We start from the raw sequence: 16,750 nt of genomic DNA, 5'->3' as shown, positions 1-16,750 counted from the left end.
ATGTAAACATGGACCACCTAGAAAGAATGTAAAATTTATTGCTCAAAGAATAGAAGGAACGCCACATCATAAGAGTTCACTTTATACTTAATACATATAAATTTTAATCAATGCAATACAAACATTCAACCACAAGAAGGGTAGGAGAAAGCGATAACTGCTTCTTTCTTCTGCAGTCATAACATTAAAAAAAAAGAGGCATTGTAAATAAGCAGCTATTACTCCTTAGGGACTCAGATTTTATCCTGCAAATAGAGCATGTGAGGCCAAAGTTCTGCATGAAGGCCACACATACATCAACCTATTTTATATCATTCAAGAGTATCTTCAATTATCATAATGCCTAACTTCACACACATTTTTATATCTCTACCTATAAAGTGGAAAGTATGTGTGTGTGTCACATATGTCCTGAAATGTTTACCCACTTCCACATATGGTACTACCTTAATACTGTTCACCCAGACAGGTTTCATGTACATGGATCAGAAAAATCTAAAAACATGAAATTTTGGATTTAAAATATTTTTAAAGAATTTAATAAAAATCCAAGGCTTATGCCTACAACTCCCAGCAAGCCTTGGGTGGAACTCCCAAAAGTCTTCTCTTGCTATCAAACTTGACTCATGGTCATGACCAGTACAAATTGCTATTAGTCTTTCAGGACATTCCATAAATAAAATTTCTTCAGGAGATATTGAAAAATTGCGTTATCCTCTATGTGGCTCCATAGCAGTGGCATAATGCCATGAGCACCATGTGGTGGGTTGACCATTTAACTAAAAAAATAAAAATAAGAAAGTGCCATGGTGTGTCTTCAGAGCACAGGTATGTCAGATAAAAGGCCAAGTCAGCAGTGGCCTTGACCATCCTGGCTCTCCTGTTAAATGTAGATATTATATAATAAATTATGCCAATAAAGTATTCTGTGTTCTGGCTGCTTTCCTTTTTTTCATAATAACTTCAGAGCACATGCATACAACAGTCCCCCGTGTCCACTGAGATCTGCTTCCCTAATATGTTATTCAGATATCTGGGCAATGCTGGGCATATTTTGAAAACATATTCTTAGGTTTGCATCTTTTTTAGATGGTGGAAAGGGTGTTGTGTGTTCTGATTGTTTTTGAAGTTTAAATGGCTGCTCCAGCCAAGGCATGATGGGAGGTGTAGACATTTCAGGTAAAACAAAAAATGTGGTTTATCACGAAGCTCTAATTTAAAATATAGTTCTTATTAGCACAATTTCCCATTTATTCTAACAAAACAATTTACTAACTCAACCAACCTAAAAAAAAACCCAACTAAACTATAGATGATTAAATCGCAGAGAAATTTATTCTTTATCAAATAAATGTTATAAACAGTATTCTCGGACCCAAGTAATGCCGGGCATATCAGCTAGTATTATATACAATATATATAGCAATATAAAATACTGAGGACAAGAAGGCATTCATTTTTATTGTTATTATTATTTCAAGCTCTTTTAAGGGTCATTGTTTATTACAACTATATCCCATCCTTCCTCTAAGGCAGCCTTTCTCAACCTGGGGTGCTCCAGATGTGTTGGACTACAACTCCCAGAATGCCCCAGCCAGCTGGCTGGGGCATTCTGGGAGATGCAGTCCAACACATCTGGAGTGCCCCAGGTTGAGAACCACTGCTCTAAGGAGTACCAGGAAGAATACACCATACTGCCTCTGGCCAGATGTGAGGTAGGTTATCCTGAGAGATAGTGACTGGCCCAAGGTCACCCAGTAAGCTTCATGGCTGAATAGGGATTTGAACCTGGATCTCTCCAGTCCTAGCCCAGCACTCTAATCTCTAAACCATGGTGGCTCTTGCTTGTTTGTTCGCTTTCCCCTGAGGTGCTTAATCAAGCCACAATATGAATGATCGAGGGGGAAAACCAGATGTTACACCAACTGTATCCCATACGCTGGTAACTTTCTATTAAGGATCTAGCAAAAAGTTACATGCAAATGTGTTCCATAATCCTGATGGCATTGTGTTGGCTTGCTTTCCCAAAATCTAACATTTCCTACAAGACTGTGTGGACACTGATGTGTTAAAACTATTAATAGCAGCAGTTCCACCAAACTAAGTATTACTTTGCCTTTATTCCTTTTAAACAAAGCAACTGAAAATAGTTACTCAAAAAACACCCTTTAGTGCATGGCTTTGGAAAGCTTAAATGAAACACAAGAGCTGTTTTAAATGACTATTGTATATATGTGAGTCACCAAAAAAAAAAGAAGAAGTATGAACCTCAGTTAATCCTTTCAGTCATCAGTTTTGCCTTTTCCATGTATAGGCTGTGTCTCAAGAGCACCGATGATAGAAACTGTATTGCTAGCTCCACATTCAGCCTGATTTACAATAATCCTTGTGTTCTAGTCGTAGCCATCATGTTAATACAGCAGCTTTTCATTTTATTTGTTCTAGATTATGCAGGGCATATTAGACAGTCAGCATTAAATCTAACACAACATACAATTTAAGACATGTCATAACAACCTACAATTTTAATAGGCTTCCCAAACAAAGTCTATATACTGCACCAAATGGAGGGTTTCAACCTGCCAACTTGGAGAACAATGACCTGACAGTCAGTACAGATAAACATCTAAAAAAAAACCCCAAGCATCCCATAATACCTAATTGTTACAGAAACAGATTTAAAGCTCCATTTGTCAGCTATTAGTATTATGGTAAAATATGTAGCCCTGAAGTCTGGGGAATTATATTTAATTTCTGTCCCATTACTGCTCACCTGCAGAAGCCTCCTTTTAGAAACAGGTGCTCTTTGTAATTTTTATTCAAAACACACACTATTAGCAAGAAAGATCACACAGTGTCAAGGCTTTTGCCCAGGATACTGCTAGGACTTGCATGATAAAAACACACATGAGATGCAGTTTCCACATTTGTGCCTTATCAACTAACATTTGTTAATCCTACATGGGCAGCCAGAATAATTTAAACAATGAACACTAAGGGAGTCTTATTTTTAAAAGGCATATATTCTCACTAGTTCCACAAAAACGTGTAGTAGACCACACCTCCAGGTGCCATCATGTGCCATAAAATGCTCTTGTAAAATCTACTTTTCCAAGAAGTAGCTCCCACTCTGCCGATCTTTGCTTTAGTAGTGGTTCAACCACAGAAACGATCCCCTCATCTGAACTTTACAAAGTATTCAGTCTCTGTACTAGTTGCCCATGTGCCTAGTCTCCCACACCCTACCAACCACTTAATCCTTCTTCAGGTCCAAATTCTCCATCTCTTCTTTAGCCTCATGACTTCAGCAGCCTTGCTCCATCCTAGGATACATGTCACTGTAGCATCTGCATCTGATGCTGATGCTTAGAACACACAATGGCCTGGTTTGTACATAGTAACAACCCATGGGTTCTTTTAACCCATGGAGCAGAGTGCAAACAAGCAAGCATACTGCCTCCTGCCCACTCACCACTTCTACTTTCCATCTGCTTTCTGAAAGAACCCAGAACATCCCACTCCTGGTTGTTAATCATGACATCCAAATCCAGCAATCTGGGTTGCTGAATGTTAAACAACCCAGAGTTTGAACCTTTTGGGGAGGGTGTATAAAACTCTGGATTGTTTAACTTTCAACAACCCAGAGTGCCAGGTTCAGCCATCATGACTAACAACCAAAGAATAGAGTGTTCTTGTCTTATTTCAGAAAGCAGATACAAGGCAGATGTGGCAAGCAGATAGGAGCACTTGCTCACTTCTGCCAATTCATGAGTTGTTTAACCCATGAATTAGCGTTATGTGCAAAACAGATCAATACTACCATGCTTTCAGAATTTTCATTGAAGCCAAGGAGGCTACAATTTCTTTTTTAATTATTATAATTACAATTAATGTTTTCTGGGATTGTTATATACATTAAGTCAGCCAAAAATGCGTTTTAATCACCCACAGCAAACAAGCAATATGGTAATTTCGTATCTAAACTAATTACATAAAAAACTTGCTAAAGGTACATTTATCCTTACCTGATGTCTTGCTAGAAGAAACTCCTCCAAAGCTAGATTCAGATGCCATATCTGTATCAGTTGCAGAGGAAGCCAAACTAAGAATTTTAGTAATGTCTAACTCCTCTTCTGTATCTGTAGTCTGCATCTTTTTTTCAAAAATAAATAAAACAGTGGTGTCTGATTCCAATTGCACAGCTTTAATCCATAAAGGTATATCTTCAAGAGCAGCTCTCTCTTTGTTAAAACAAACTTTACCAGACAAATAATCAGTTAACTTTAATAAACCATAAAAAATGCCTAACGATATAAACAATTCAAGAATTATGCATCTTGCATGGCAGCAAGCTGGATTTGGGGGAGAAGTCATTTCATTTAAACGTGAAGGAACACAATAGCAAAGAAATCATCTGTAGGTAAGACTTGACTTCTCTCATATATAACCGATCTGCCATTTCCAAAGTCACAACTTTCTTGGGACATTTAGCTCATGCTAATATTCTCATGCAGTCAGAAGATAAACATCTACATATAATTTTGTGCTAAATCACCGGGCTGGTTCAGATAGTGATCGCATGATCATGTGTACCCTTCTTCCCATCTATTCCCACTGAGGCTGGTCTGACAAGAAGTTTATTCTGAACCTTGAGCCAAATCTGGGTTAAAATAGTGTGGAGGACAGCCTGGGTTCATACTAACTCAGTATTGCACAAGATCAGATCTTATTTCCTTTGTGGGAGGAAATATACATAAACACAAACTCCGCTCCCACACTTTGTAATGGGCTAGAAAATACTGTCTGAAAGAAGACATTAAGCATTATATATTTTGCCTGAAAAATAGCACATTTGGCTCCATCTGCTGGATTTAATGCCACAAAGATAGCTAAAACAGAATATTTATAATCAACATCAATCTGAAGTAAACAGCTTTAAATGTTAAGTATATTTCATGGTTACTAATGGCCTACTTAGCATAAGCTTTCATAGACTATAGGCCCACTTCTTCAGTTGCATCTAGCAAAATGGCTCCAGTCACAAAATGTTAGGCCATAGCAAAATCTGTTAGTCTTTAAGGTGCAAGAAGATACTTTTGTTTTAGCTGCAACAGACTAACAAGGCTACCACTCTGGGGAAAGCTTTTGTTTTTTTTACCTACTTTTCATCTGTGTGTGTGTCAGTAAAACATAGAAATATCCAGAAAAGCAGTGTATTTAAGAGTTGAGTCTCATAGCATGAATATAGGTTCTGAGCACTGCCATAATGTAAGAATTTATTTACAAGTTAGGTGCAAAGTTAGGTGCTTAAGTGCTCCTGAACCATATCAATATAGAAAGAATATGGTTGTTCAAACAGTTCTGAACTTCAAACTTACTGGTAAAGTATCATGAGTAACATCACTGAGAGGTTTCTCACAATAAGCCTGCTTGCTCTTCTGAAGGTATCTTCTCCAAAAATTAGACAGAACTTCATCCTGATAAAAACAAACAAGATACACCCAGATTTTTATATATACATTACACACACATTTTAGGATCTCAAATACAGGGCAGCACTCTACACTGGCTTGGTACACACAACCGCTACCCCACCCAGTGTGGGTTATTGTTGAACCATGGAATATTGTGTCCTCTGAATGCAGTGCTTTTTCTGCAGGGTGGGTTATTGTTGTCTAAATGCAGTGCTTTTTCTGCAGGGTTGCTTGTTAACCATGTGATGTGGCTTGTAAAGCACCCTGAACAGCACAACAAGAAGCCATGAGTTCTCAAGGTGAATTGTTCGAGAAAAATAAAGCACATAAAGGAAAACGTACTGCATTCAGAAAACATGGTAACCCACTCTGTGGAAAATGCACTGCGTTCAGACAACACAATAACCCATGATGGGTTAGTGTGTTGTGTGAACCCAGCCACTGCCTGTGCACCTCCACTAATAGTGGCACAATGGGAAGCCACTGCTTCCTAGAGCAACCCTGGAAACAAGCTGAAATGTTAATTTCCACAACAGGACAGGTTCAGCAAAGTTCCCTTCTGTGAGTTCTGCTGATCTGTTACATTCCAGAATGAGCATTTTTACTTGTTTCTGGTTGCTTTAGGAAGTGCTAGCTTTCCATTGCACTCACACTGGGTCCCACTAGCACACAAGCAGATTGGATACTGCCTCTAGTTTCCTAATTCATGAATTCTGAAAAGTGTTCTATAATTGGAGTTTAATGGTTATATTTTTAGTCATAAACCTTTTACAGGTTTCCAGGTATGTTGATTATATAAGCATGGTTTCTGAACATTTCATTTGGGATAAATCTACAGTTAATGTTTTTTTAACATGAAAAAAATGTGTTGATTAAAAAAAGTTTGACAAGTTCGCCAATATAGCGCCATGTGACGAAGAGTTGGAGACAAAAATGATTCTACAAAAAGTTATTTTATAGATAGATATAATTACCATTTTATAAAATCAGTTTTTATATAAGATGTAAGCATACATAGGCTACTTAACAGCCCCTGAATATAAGTTCCCGTATTTAAGAAAAAGCACCTCAAACAAACAGACATGACTTCTCCTTTCCTCCACTTAGCCAAATCAGGTAATGTACCCAATGCTAGCTTAACTATAACATTATGTTGTGCACAATATTCCTCCTGACTACAGGTATGGCAATATCAAAGAGGCATTAACATCACAACATAGTATGCACAGTCAGGCCATTTTACTGTAATCCCAGTAAGGAAATGTACAGCTCTCTGTACATCCTTTCCAAGTACAATCCCTAAAGATGTGAAATGGTTAAGGAATGGATCGCTATAGCCAGATCCACCTTTCCTACAACAAGGAAAAGCTGGCACACCACCCAGAACTAGATAAAGTCACTCTGGCCTTTGCAACCACCAGATCCTCTAGTAACAGTGCTGGATCCAAGAGCACCCATAAATTGCATACCTGGTGCTTCAGAGGGTACGCTACACCATCCAGAACAGGCTGTACCTCCAATCCTGGGAGTACAGCCTGACTAAAAAGACCTTTGTCTACTGACTAAAAAAAATCTTGTCTTCTTTGGCTAAGCCACAGTTTGTTCACCTACATCCAGACAATGACTCACAGTCATCAACTTCTACAGCTTCAACAGCATGATTTGAAATCGAGAAATAGAGCTGGCTATCATCAATATAATTAGGAGAACCCACCCCAAAACTTGGATTGATCTCCCCCAGGAACATCATGTAGATATTCTAAAGCATAGGGAAGAAAACCGAGCCCTGAGGAACCCCAAAGGTGGAGCAGAAGTCCCCAGACATTACATTCTGAAAACACCCTGCCAAATAACACTGGAAGCACTGCAGAATGGTGCCTCCAAGTCTCATATCAGCCAAGCACCACAGAAGGAAAATGGCTTTAACCAGTGTTTGGAGGTATTTGGCCTGAGTTTTCCTCTACTGTTATTCTAGTTGACTGCCCATTGCACTTTGCTGCTAAAAATTCCTTGAAAACCCGAGGAATCAATGCTCTGTACCCCAGGAAAGGGTGCTTGGGGGAGTGATCATGTTAACTGATCTTTCCATCCCACAGATCAACTAAAGCTTTGACAGGATCACCAGTTCTAGTGGTTAGAGCCCCCAGAATCCATTAGTCTCTGAGAGCAGACCAATTTAATAGATCCCCCCACCCCTCCAGAGGTGAAGAGTCCCAGCAGATGTAAACACTATTAAGTACTGATCTGTCCATTACAATGGGGTTTCTTCAAACCTTCCTATCAACAGATGACCTTTATCTTGACAAGCAATAAACAGATCATGTGCGTAGGTCCGTATATTCGGATAAGCCCACGGTAGTGATGGAAACCATGAATCCAATTAGACAAAGCATGCCCAACCATAATTTAGTCTTTGCACGTGCGCTTACAGGAACATCACTCAGTGGCAATAGCATGGTATTCCATCCATCCACATAACTGATGTGGGAGAAATAACACTGCTGCCAGAAAGATACCTGTGCTGTTTGCGTCTTAAATATTTTAAAACATGACTCAACATGTGTTTTAGCATAAGTGAGGGGAGATATGCAGCCTTAAAAATAAACATTAATGGCAAAAAGAAGAAGCATTAACATTTTTTAAAAAATTGATGGCTGGGTGGGAGACAGGGTAGAAGCAGATGCACAAACTATAACCTCTTGATATATTTATTTTAATTAAAAAGAAGATAGAATTCACAAAGCACTCATGTAATCTCATTCCATACTGCAATGACAATTGCAGCAAATACACTACTGGGGGAGAATCTCACATTTTCTCAGGTTCATGAGTGTTTGGAAAATGCAATACCCCACAATAAAAACAATCTTGAGGAAGATCCTGTAAACAAAATGCAGAAACAAATGCAACTTCACTGAACATTTAAATTATCCACAGTGGTCCTAATCTGCTTCACTATCCACTGAAGTTCTTAATTCAGTACTAGGTATTCACCAGAATGGCATCATTCACCAAGGTTTAGTATTACGAGGACAAGCTGCAGCAAAGCTCAGAGGAGGAGGAAACTAGAAACTTCCATTTCTATTTTAGGTTAACCACAGTTTAGCATTACTTCTGAACCCTAAACTGTGGCTAATCTTAACTGTGATTTGTTAAAAAACCATAACCCATAGTTTGAAACCTGCTTGTTTTAACAGACTTCACCTATTGGGCGGTATAGCAATGCAATAAATAAATAAAACATTAATTGTTAAGATTAACCACAGTTTGTCTGAGTTAAGACATTGCAATAAACTGCAGTTAAACCTAAAACAGAAGTGAAAGCTTTAAAATTTCTCTACCAGAGGAAGATAGGAAAGTGCAAGCCAGAGGCTTGCTCCAGCTTGTCCTTGTTTGTGCAAACAAATCTACTGTCTTGAGTAAGTCAATGTACCTTCATCTGCTTAGAAACTCCTAAAGACTGCAAAGCTTCAGCTTGCTTCCAGAGAATGTACTGAAAGCCTTCACAGACATACCATTCCAGGCCTTTATCTAAAATAAAAAAATGGAAAATGGTATGTTATTGTTAATAGCGTATGGTTGTCAAAGCCAAAATTATATCAGTTAGGAGTATGGGGTTGCAATCCTAAACCTACTTACTGGGGAGCAAATCTATTCAACGCAGGATTCCACTGTTAATCAGTTAGTCTCTACCTAACCAGATTTAAAGGACAAGCAGTCTTATCCAAACAATTATTCATCACGCAACCTGCTCTGTCCAATGAGATCTAGTACAGCCCTACCTCTGGAAAGAGCTCTTGTTTAAGTTATGGGATGTGGGCTATTGGAGAGGGGATGGGAATGCTTGCTAAATTAGATCCCTGCAACCAGTTACACCAGGGGTGGGCAAGTGGTAGCTCTCCAGATGCTTTGGTGCACAACTTCCATCAGCATGGTTAGGGATTATAGGAGTTATAGGCCAAAACATCTGGAGGGCCAAAAACTGCCTACCCCTGAGTTACACAAACACTATCCTTTCCCACTCTTACTCATGTCCTATCAGCAAGAAACTCAGCCCTGAGGGCAGTAAAAAAATGTCCTGGAATAATGAGGTGGGTGGAGTTTAAACTGGTCAATATGGGTATTGGTCCAAGTCCTGCCTTAAGTGAAGCACCAGTGTATAAGGGGAGGAAAGACTGTCCTCGGAGCAGCAAGAAGACTCCCTTTACACAGTCCAGTGAATAGCACTCCCTCAGCAGTTGTCTATTTTGATAATGTTATGGCAGCACGCTCACTGAAATTAACACGCAAGATGTGATGAGTGTGTGTGTGTTTGTTGCTTTTTAAACAGAAGGAACAAATGAATGCATGATAGGAATATCCATGCTTTGACTGCAATCCCTTCTGCTTGTGTTCTTAAATATTACGCATGAATATGGATGGAGTGTTTAAATTGGACATGGAAGAAACAGCATATTTTACCATTAGATTTAACGGATGGACTTGGGTAAGTCTTAGTTCAACCCACTTAAATTACTGTTGAAAAGGTAAATGAATGAGGGATGTAAAGCATGTCATATCCTAAAATGTGCCAGAAGTTGAAAGTAATTAACAGGGGTTGGAATATCCTCATTCAACTCACTCTATGAAGCAAGAGTGGTGAAGTCTATTCAGAGCCAAAATCCAGATCTGATCTCTCAGATCAACATGGCTGGCCAGGGAATACTGGAAGTTGTAGGATGTTTTTCTGTCTAAATTTACATAGGATTGCACCCTTAATCTGGGGAAGCCAGAGCTAATTTGCACATTTTGTCTGAATACATTGATTGCTCTTTATAAATGTATTAAGATAACTTTGAGTGCTATTTTTCTTGATAGAAAGGTGGGGTACAAATCAAATAAATAAACAAAGAAATATTCAAGTTATTATTTATAGATATTTTCATAAGTAGAAAACAGCCACCCTGATGCATTTATCTGCCCGCATTATGATTCCGAAATTGTTATCTTCAATTATGAAAAGTTGATCGCTTCTTGAAAAGATTTCAGAAAACTTTGATTTGTTTTCTGCCATTCTATTTCCATTAGGACTAGAAAGTCTGGGTTGTTTTTTGTTTTCTAAATTAGAGTAGGGAAGAGCTTTAATATACATATGTCGTATAGACTGTGAAGCCTTGTGCTACAAAAGAACAAACACTAATGAGCACAGTATAACGGGTGAGGTGACCTTGCAAGGCTGGTCTGCGCTAAATGCATATGGTGGGGAAATAAATGTTCCAAGTTTTTATACAACAGATCGGCGTAAAAGAAAACTTACCAAATTTGTTCTTTTTTTTTAATCCTCTAGAGATAGACTGTGCCCTGGCATTTGAAGTAACATCACCAGTTAAAACTTCTCTAGTCCTCTGCAAGATAGTTTTGAAAGCATATTAGGTTAACTAAACAAAAATGCCCAAAGCCTCCAGTTTTTTTACATGTGCCCCAGTCGAGCAACAGAGTTTTTTTTTCAGGTAAGCAGGCCTCTATGCTAGAGCTGACGTGGATGCAGACTTACATTTGGAAGAGTATCCCCAACAAGCAGTACAATGCACTTTTGGGTTACTTAACTAACTGGATTATTTTTTCCGATGGTAAAACACATTCAGAGCTATTCATTGTTCCATACGACTTGTTGCAACCAATAGGGTCAGCTGATACATACAATATTTAAGAAAGACCTATATTGTATTGATGCACTTTATCTTTAGGGGAGTTTGAGTCCAATTACATGTGTATGGCCACAGATTCTCCACCCTTGAATGAAAGTTTTACACCTAAAGCTGAGGGGGAAATGGAAGTGGAGAAAGAAATGACAGCAGGGTTGATTACTTACTTCTATGACAGTGTGGCAAGATCTGCAATAATATTTGCCTTCTTCTGTAATGCCCCAGTCAACAACAGAACATGCTACACAAGGTTCATGGTAGTCTCTCTAACAATAAAAACAGAATGCGAGAATGTGAACACATGTAGTTTATTCTTTCCAAGAGGTGCACAATGCTATAAAATTTCATAGTAATAAAATTTAGGGGGGGGAAGTATTATAATACATTTCAGTGAGCTATCTTCTTTAACCAAAATGTATGGACTGCATAGTAAGTATCCCTTTAAATATCATTACGTTAAAAATAACATTTTTTTTAATTATGTACTACTGTGATCAGTGTGACTAACTCCCAAGTAAGTGTGCATAGGATCATCCTGCCATTCTATGCATGTTTACCAAGAAATAATTCCCACTGAACACAGTAGGTCTTTTTTCTGTATGAACAATAATATCCATACGATCATGCTTTTAGACACCTAATTTATTTACCTTCAGTAAATAGCACTTCAGCATAATAACTTTTGCGTGTAAATGTTTTAAACCCTATCATTTTCTTTTATTGTAAAATTTTTCATATGAAAACAACATTGCATGATAGGTTGGAAACCCAAACTCCTAAGACAGAAAATAAATTCTAAAGTAGCAAATAGATACACTGGACCACTTCTTTGGAAGAAATGGTTAAGTATCTCATACACACACACACACACATATATTTCAAACCACATCTCCCCTCCCAAAGTCTTTAACAGCTGCATGGCAGGCATAACCTCCAACAGGTGAAGCTTTTCCGAACATAGAGGAGGGATAAAAGAACACTTAGCCTCTTGAATTTCTGCCTATACCACTGTTAAATACACAAGACATTTACTAATAAAATAAAACAAGATGGCAACCTTAAACCAGACCCACATACTCCCTCCAAATTTATCCCCTACCAGGGGTGGGCAACTTGTGGCTCTCCGTGTTTCTGCCTACAACTCACATCTTTATTCCAATAAGCCTTTCTTTAACATGCAGCCTTGGATTTCTGATTTTTGCTTCTTTTTAAATTTTGTTTTAACTGTTTTATTCCGTTTTAATTTTCATTTTACCTTGTACACCGCTCCGAAATTTTTCAATGGGGAGCGGTATATAAATATTCTAAATAAATAAATAATAAATATTGCAGGCATCAGCTGGCTAGGGGCTGATGGGAGTTGTAGCCAAAACATCCTGAGGGCCACAGGTTGCCTACCTCTGCTTTTTACCCTTAGGAACATAGGAAGGCGCATTATAGCGAGTCAGACCACTGGTCCATCCAGTCCAGTATTGTTAACTCTGACTGGCAGCGACTCTCCCAAGGTTTCAGGCAGGATTCTTTCCTAGCCCTTTCGGAGATGGCGGGGATTGAACTTGGGAGCTTTCTGCGCGCAAACTATGTGCAGCACCAGTGAGCTACAGTCCCAGCCCTTCCTGATACCCTAGTCAGGGCCTCCTCTCTCCTAAACCTCTCCATATCCTGCCCTATACTCCATCTCACTCCCCCTCTGCTTTCAAAACTGCCTCCCCCCAACCGCCGGAGCGCCCCTCGCCTCACCGCCTCCTCTTCCTCCATCGCGAGCTCCCTTTCAGACCCCTGCCAATCACCGCGGCTGCGCCATGGCAACCACCCAGCCGTACAGGCGAGCTCGCAGAAACAACAGCCGGCCGGGAAACAAAACCTCCAGCACTTTGGTTCCTGGCTTGCCAATGATAGCTGCCGCTTCCTCTGCTTCTCGCCGTCGGGAAGGGAAGAGGAACAGCTCCGAAGTACTGCGGTTATAGAAGCAAGAAAACTGCCTGCCACGATCCTATCTCTTCCAGAAGGGAACCCTTGAATGAAAAGCAGACAGGGCTAATTTTGTGGAAGCAGTCAATCCCGAAATCTGCTTTTTGTGCCTAATAGGTGAAGCAGCTTTTAAAGGAAAAAAGCCTATGAGTGTGTGCAGAGTGCCTTTCCTCAGCCCGATCCTAGCCATGTTTACTTTGTAGTAAGCTGGACTGGAACATATCCCCAAGGAAGCGTACGATAATAGGATTGCAGTCTTAGAGCCTGATCCTATGTGCGTTTGCACAGAGGTAAGCCGCCATAGAACTCAGAAAGGCTTGCATCAGACTAAACATGCATGGGCATGACACGAATAAGGCCCAAGCTTCAAAGGCAGATTATTTGTACGTAGGCTCTAAATTACCCATTCACTGATAATGGCTAAAGAAAGTAATACTGTCCTTTTATAGTAATGTTCATAATTAGTGAAGGTTCCTAAGTGTTCATGCATAGCGTTGCTCTAAGATTAGTAAAACTTTGAGCCTTTATCAGTAAAGGGATAGTTGAACTTCAAGCATGCATTTCTATGTGTGAATCTTCCTAACCTTTTAAAAATATTTTCTAAAGCTCTAATATGTAATATGTTCATTTTGAATTGAGCAACTCAAAGATTCAGCAACTTTCAGTTCCCTGATTTTTCATTTGCCGACATACAAAGAAATATACAAAACACTGCTCCATAAAGTGAGTTTTTAAAAAATAAATCAATGCTGCACTAACATGATGATAAGGCTGCTATACCACAGCCCAGTTCACATGATCATGGTGGGAGAAATAAGTGGCTTATTTCCCCTGCAGCTTGTGCCAGGGAGATTTGCATAATGATCCTCACCACAGTGGCTTTCTGTGTTGAGTGAACCTGACGAGGATGGTTTGTTGCTGTAGTTAACAAACCACCCAGAACCGATGGACTGTTTTAGGGTTCTGGCTCAGCTTGTTAACTCATTTCTAATTCTGATCTTCAGAGTTGTTTTTCATCAACCTTGTTTGTAAAATGTACATGTTTGATTACGCACTGTGGATAATATGCTTTCGTTTAGGAACTGTTTCCTCAAAGTACCAAAAAGTCTACCATTTCCTGTATGAACCTGCCTGCCTGCTGAGATCATCATCTGAGGCCCTGCTCCAGGTACTGCTGCCTTCAGAAGAATCTTTTCTGTGGTGACACCCCAATTATGAAGCTCTGCCATTAGCAAAGTGAGACAGCTGCCTTGGGGAGGGGGGGGGCAGTGGCAGCCCCCCAGCTATTTCCATCCTTTATTTGTTTGCTTGTTGCTAGCCTGCCCTGGCTGGTTGCCTTACCTAGTTGCCTAGGTAAAGCAGCCAGGTGTTAGAGGACAGCTGTGTGTGCCCTGCCTTTCAACCCCTAAGCTAACCTGCTGCCCTTAGGTGTGGTGGAGGATGTTGTGTCATTGCTGATGTTGAAGTAAGATTCAGCTGCCACATTGTCATTGTTAAAGTAGGGTTGAACTGCCAGTGTAACTTCTGTACGTGGAACGTAGGGTAGGGTGGCATCTTGTTCTTCCTCAATGCTGCTGGCAGGGCAGTAATGATGGAGGTGATTCTTGCCTCTCCATCCCCCTTTCTACAAATTCTCATCTAAACAGATGTCTGAGCCCTGGCTAGAGGAGGTGTCCTGCCAGCGGGCAGGGCTGAGCCTGGAGAGGCCATGGGAATGTTTGTATCCTGGCCTCTCCCCTCCCTGCCCCCATTGTTGACTTCTCTGAGGCCACTTTTCCAGTATCAGAAAACTTTTACTGCAGTTCTTTCCATGGTAGATGCAATGGGGAGTGGGGAAGTACAGGATTTTGTAGTCCTCCTGAAGCCTATGACTTTGAGAGGGGAAATCCCAAAAATCCCATGGTGCCTGGGATGCTCTCCAGGGACATTAGGATCTCACCCTAAAAGATGTTTGACCAGTATGTACAAACCAGTATAAATCAGAGATTAGCATATGAACACATGATGGAATAATACAGAAAGAATGCTTCTTGCATATGTACAGAATGCTTTTTTCCCACCACTTGAGTAACCACAAGCAGCTGAGTTTGATGATTCTTAATCTCAGGTAAATTGCAGCCTTACTCTCTAGTATGTAGAATTGCAGCATTAAAGTGCTTTGAGAACTGTGAGAACAGAATACTATAGATATGGATATCACTTCTCAATGTCATGATTAATTAAAAACTCTACTTATATTAAATTGAATTATAATTAAATATAATTGTGTTAATTATATCAGTTTAGATTAAACATTTAAATCCCAGCTTTTTATGCAATGGAACTTGCAATCAAAATTTTAAAGTAAGTCAGTATATATAACAATATAAAAGACTAAAAGCAAGACAAAACTAGAAACAGCCCAGGCTCAAAAGCTCGTAGAAATAAGAGAGGCTTCATCTGGCACCTGAATAATAGAAGAATAGATGCTAAGTATATGTTCATGGGCAGAGTATTCCTCAATGAGCCATGGCGCCTGGTTTTCAATACACAATCCTCCAGTTATGCCATGTTGTGTGAACCAAGCTGTCATGGTTTATTTGAGGGTTAAACAAGCCTCACATAACCCTACTACTAATTGAGGTTAATGTCAGGGTTATTTAACCCGCAAATAATCCATCATGGCTGGGTTTGCCCAACACAGCACAACCCCCAACTGGAGGTTGCATATTTAAAATGGTGGCCACTGTGGGTTAAATAACCCATGATGACCCGGCTATGTGAACCAGAACAATGTGTGGACCACCACAGAAATGGCTCTATCCCCAGTTATCAGCCACCTATTCTATGAAAGTATGGGTACATGGAGCAAAACCTCAAGAGAATTATCTAAGTAACAGGCAGGTTTGTTCAGGAGAAGGCAATCTTTCTTTATTAAAACCTGCAGTGCAATCCTATCCATATCTATTCAAAAGCAAATCCCATTGAGTTAAATGGTGCTTATTTCCAAGTAAGTAGGTTTAAGATTACAGTCCTAATGTTTCAGAAAGCTGTCTTCCAATACACTCTTAAATACTGAGGCTTTTGCAGTTAGATTTTTATATTTTGGGTGGAGAGAGGGGTTTTCCTGGCAGGGGTCATGGCCCTTTAGTAATTGCATGACAAGCAGAAACTCAAGTAGTGCAGCTTTTCTCAGCATGGAAATACAGTGATGAGAACATCATGAAATTCGGCCAGTCAAGTTGATATGAAAAACACAAGGAACTACCAAGAAAGACGGCGGCACTATGTAGAAACAAAACTTTCCTGAGTTGGAGGCTTGATGATTCCAGACTGGGGCCTTGATCTGAAGTCACTTCAATGCTTCCGGAAAGCATTGGGGAAGATCTAGTTGGAATGTATGCACAGAATTCTGCCTGACACCAGCAAATAAGGAAATCCTGCATGCATGACAGCTCCATATGTGTGCTTGAGCTCCTGTGAATGTGCAAAGAGCCTCTGTGCCAGGGCAATAATGTTTCAGTTTTGGAATTAGAGCTGACAGCTCCTCCAAAAGGAGGAAACCAATGGCCATTGTTGGGTTGCATTCCAGTTCAAAGTATGCAAATTTAAAGTATTCATATGCAAGTTGTCGATTAATTG

The 16,750-nt window shown here is 39.7% G+C and overlaps 1 protein-coding gene across 2 annotated transcripts in view; it reads right to left on the bottom strand.

Annotated features, from left to right (window-relative positions):
• The window catches only part of TAF1B (TATA-box binding protein associated factor, RNA polymerase I subunit B), a 41,406-nt gene extending 28,424 nt beyond the window's left edge, over window positions 1-12,982 (bottom strand). For both annotated transcript variants that reach the window (XM_063125151.1, XM_063125152.1), the window contains exons 1-6: window positions 12,899-12,982; window positions 11,326-11,424; window positions 10,771-10,858; window positions 8,908-9,005; window positions 5,379-5,477; window positions 4,026-4,152 (exon numbers count right to left, since the gene is read on the bottom strand). In XM_063125151.1, coding sequence (XP_062981221.1) covers window positions 4,026-4,152; window positions 5,379-5,477; window positions 8,908-9,005; window positions 10,771-10,858; window positions 11,326-11,424; window positions 12,899-12,916 — 529 coding nt within the window. In that variant the 5' untranslated portion in view covers window positions 12,917-12,982. The remainder of the gene's footprint in view (window positions 1-4,025; window positions 4,153-5,378; window positions 5,478-8,907; window positions 9,006-10,770; window positions 10,859-11,325; window positions 11,425-12,898) is intronic.
• Between the last annotated feature and the right edge of the window lie 3,768 nt (window positions 12,983-16,750).

The sequence above is a fragment of the Elgaria multicarinata genome, chromosome 4, assembly GCF_023053635.1.
Source record: "Elgaria multicarinata webbii isolate HBS135686 ecotype San Diego chromosome 4, rElgMul1.1.pri, whole genome shotgun sequence".
NCBI lineage: Eukaryota > Metazoa > Chordata > Lepidosauria > Squamata > Anguidae > Elgaria > Elgaria multicarinata.
This window is presented reverse-complemented; position numbering and strand designations above follow the sequence as displayed.